The 3,445-nt window shown below is 42.8% G+C and overlaps 1 protein-coding gene across 1 annotated transcript in view; it reads left to right on the top strand.

Annotated features, from left to right (window-relative positions):
• The window catches only part of PDPR (pyruvate dehydrogenase phosphatase regulatory subunit), a 34,975-nt gene that overhangs the window by 16,820 nt on the left and 14,710 nt on the right, over positions 1 to 3,445 (top strand). The window contains exon 9 of the mRNA XM_004704545.2: positions 521 to 645. Within this exon, the coding sequence (XP_004704602.1) occupies positions 521 to 645 (125 nt within the window). The remainder of the gene's footprint in view (positions 1 to 520; positions 646 to 3,445) is intronic.

Raw genomic sequence — 3,445 nt, 5'->3', positions numbered from 1 at the left:
CATTTTAAAAAGTTGGCGTCCTAAAAGTGGGGGAAGATACAGTCATCAAGTACCTGGCTTACATGTTTTCCTGGATGAGGGGAACAAGGGAGCACTCCCCTCCCCTCCCAGAAAAATGACACTAGAATCAGTTACAGAAGAAGTATTGCCAAAAATGTCTGGAGTAAAGGAGATGTGATCAGGTAGCTGGGGAACCTCCCAGAGTGACTTTTATAGAAAACACACATTGGATGTATAAATTAGAATATATTTTTGTGAATTTTTGTTTTACTTCTTTCTAAAGTTTATGTCTAGGGAATCTCATCATTAGAAATAAAATCCTCTTAGTGGGCTTGTGAAAGTAATAGATTATTCCGATTACTCCTTGTTTGGTTTTTTCCCAGAAAAGTTAATTGTTCACCTGGTTAGTCTGTGACATGAAAGGAGCTTTTGATTCTGTTGATTCTTGATTCCCAGTCCAGTGCTTTTAGCTTTGTGAATATCACCTCCAAGGGCCATCAACTTTGCCCCATCTTCCCAGGTACCTCGCTGAGTGGATGGTCTATGGTTATCCCTCAGAAAATGTCTGGGATTTGGATTTGAAACGTTTTGGAACCCTCCAGAGCAGCCGTACCTTTCTGCGTCACCGAGTCATGGAAGTCATGCGTAAGTGAAGCTTCATCCAGTCCCTCCTTGGTGCAGAGGTCTTTCAGAAGGACAGGCGTCTCAGTTTTCTAATAACTCCGAGTTTTCTTGCAGATATTTGACTCTTTCAGGCTTTCTGGGAACAGGAGAGTAGATTAATATTTACAGATGATATTTCCTTGGAAGTTCCCAGCACTGCTTCGTTCTCACTTTGCCTTGAAAGACCTCCTATCAGAGTGCATGTTCTCTCACTCCTTGCTTGGTCTTCAAGATCACTACTTGCTTTGCAAGGCAGAGAATATGCCGAGTTCTCAAAGCTGAAGGCTTCCGTAGTGACTGTGTCTCCACTACATGACTTCTCATGTATGTACAAACTATACTGTGCTAGTCCAGGTTGACTAGATAAACAAATCATATATGTATAAGGACACTCATCTATGTGTAAGAGAGAGCTTTATATAAAAGAGCAATTGTATATCGAGAAAACATCCCAACCCAGTCCAGATTGTCCATAACTTCAATATTTGCCCTATGTTCGATACTAGTCCATAAATTCCTTTTTAGACTCAACACAGCACATGCAATGATGCCGAATGCAGGAAGGACACAAGCTTGTGGGTGAAAAGTCTTGTGGATCCAATGGCAGTGAGAAGCATCTCCAGGGCTCTGGCTGCCATTAGCATGGCTCCATGTGACTTGTCAACAGGAATGTGTAGCAAAGAGAGAGGCGTGTTCCACCTCCAGGCAGGAAGAGAGGAAGTTTCTAGAATCCTCATGAGAAGGCTGTGCTCATAAGGAGGCATCAGGCTAGACTCCACTCCTTCACGCTTTAATGTCCTCAAGTTGACATGAGATTATGTAACTGCCACACATACACTCTTGCCCTCTTGCCCTTTGCTTGCACTTAGCTCCATCTTCACTTAACTTCTTTTGCTACCTTTCCACTAAGCCCTTAGGAACAGATTTTGTATTAGGAGTTGAACCAGAACAGGTAGGCTTTAACAGGTTGCAATTTCTCCTATTCTTAGGCTTCACCAAATGTCTCTAAATATTTAGAGTCTGTTTTTGCTCAGAATTAAATTTATATATTGGTCACCTTTGTTGGTTAAGAATGACCTACTGGTTCTATAACTGGATCACATTCATGAGAGACCTTTGAAGAGTCTCTGGCATCTGGGTACTTGTCTTGGCAGAAAGCTTAGCATCAGTGGGAGATGAAGGACCTGGAGGCAGTATATGTCTCTGTTAAGGTCCTTTATTGTTAGCAAACAGTTTCGTTTAAACATTAAACCATATTGTAAGTCTAGACTTCACTACCCACAATTACTTTATAATCAATGAAAATCATAAATGAGCTTGGACTTTTCCTTAGTGTTATGACACTTTGGATGACCTCCTGATTCTCACACGGTGAGGCAAACAATGCAGACATCAGAGAAAGTGGAGGAGGGAAGAGGGAAAAGTAGAGCATGAAGTACAGAGACTCACAGTCTTCATTGTCACCGGCGTGGTGGCTTCCTTCTCTGGCCACCTTTGTGCCATGTGTGTGTAAGGGCATCTTTAGCAAAGACTAGCGGACACACTCTTTCTGGCTGACTGCTGTTGCAGATTGGACATTCGGAGAAATAAATAGTCTTAATAAAGTGAATAATGTTACTGGGACTATCCTCTGTGACTTTCAGATATCAGAGCAGCCAGATACAAATAGGATAGATAGGTGCCCTTTCACTCCAGAGATGGATCTGAGGGCCCAACCGCACAGACACGGCAAAGAAGCCAGTACCCTGTTTTCCCACTATGGAAATGTCCGGGTCTCACCTCATCTCTGAGGTGGAGCTTAGGACATTTTATTTTACGTTTTTTTTAAATCATTTTATTGGGGGTTCATACAGTTCTTATTACTACATTCCATACATTCATCCATTGTGTCAAGCACATTTGTACATATGTTGCCATCATTTTCAAAACATTGTCTTTCTATTGGAGCCCCTGGTATGAGCTGCTCATCCCCCCCCCCCATGAACCCTTGATAATTTATATTACTATTTTTTTCATATCTTACACTGACCAATGTCTCCCTTCACCCACTCTTCTGTTGTCCATCCCCCTGGGAGGGAGTTATATGTCAATCATTGTAATCGATTCTCCCTTCCTCCCCGCTCTTCCCCTTTCCCTCCCGGAATCGCTACTCTTATTATTGGTCCTGAGGGGTTCATCTGCCCTGGATTCCCTGTGTTTCCAGCTCTTATCTGTACCTGTGTACATGCTCTGATCTAGCCTGATTGTAGGTTAGAATTGGGGTCATGATAAAAAAACTAGAAGAAAGCTGTATGTTTCATCGGTGCTATCCTGCACCCTGACTGGCTCGTCTCTCCTTTGTGACCCTACTGTAAGGGGATGTCCAATTGTCTACAGATGGGCTTTGGGTCTCCACTACACCCTCCCCCTCATTCACATTGATATGATTTTTTTTTCCGGGTCTTTGATGCCCGATACCTGATCCAATCGACATATCATCATCATCACAGGCTGGTGTGCTTCTTCCATGTGAACTTTGTTGCTTCTCAGCTGGATGGACGCTTGTTTATCTTCAAGCCTTTAAAACCTCAGATGCTATGTTTTTTTGCTTAGGACATGTAGAACCATGGCTTTTGCCTCCTGGTTTGGAAATCTAGTTGTGAATAGAGACCTTGAGTTGTTATGTGACTCGTAGCTCTATAACTTGTGGAGGAATCATGCCAGCTCTTGGGATAATGCTTTTCCTGGAGCATGCCCGTTATGTGTGATAGTGTTTGGAATAATGCTTCTCCTGGAGCATGCC

The sequence above is a fragment of the Echinops telfairi genome, unplaced genomic scaffold (genome assembly GCF_000313985.2).
Source record: "Echinops telfairi isolate 266 unplaced genomic scaffold, ASM31398v2 ScPeMD7_2291;HRSCAF=2852, whole genome shotgun sequence".
NCBI classification, from domain to species: Eukaryota; Metazoa; Chordata; class Mammalia; order Afrosoricida; family Tenrecidae; genus Echinops; species Echinops telfairi.
This window is presented reverse-complemented; position numbering and strand designations above follow the sequence as displayed.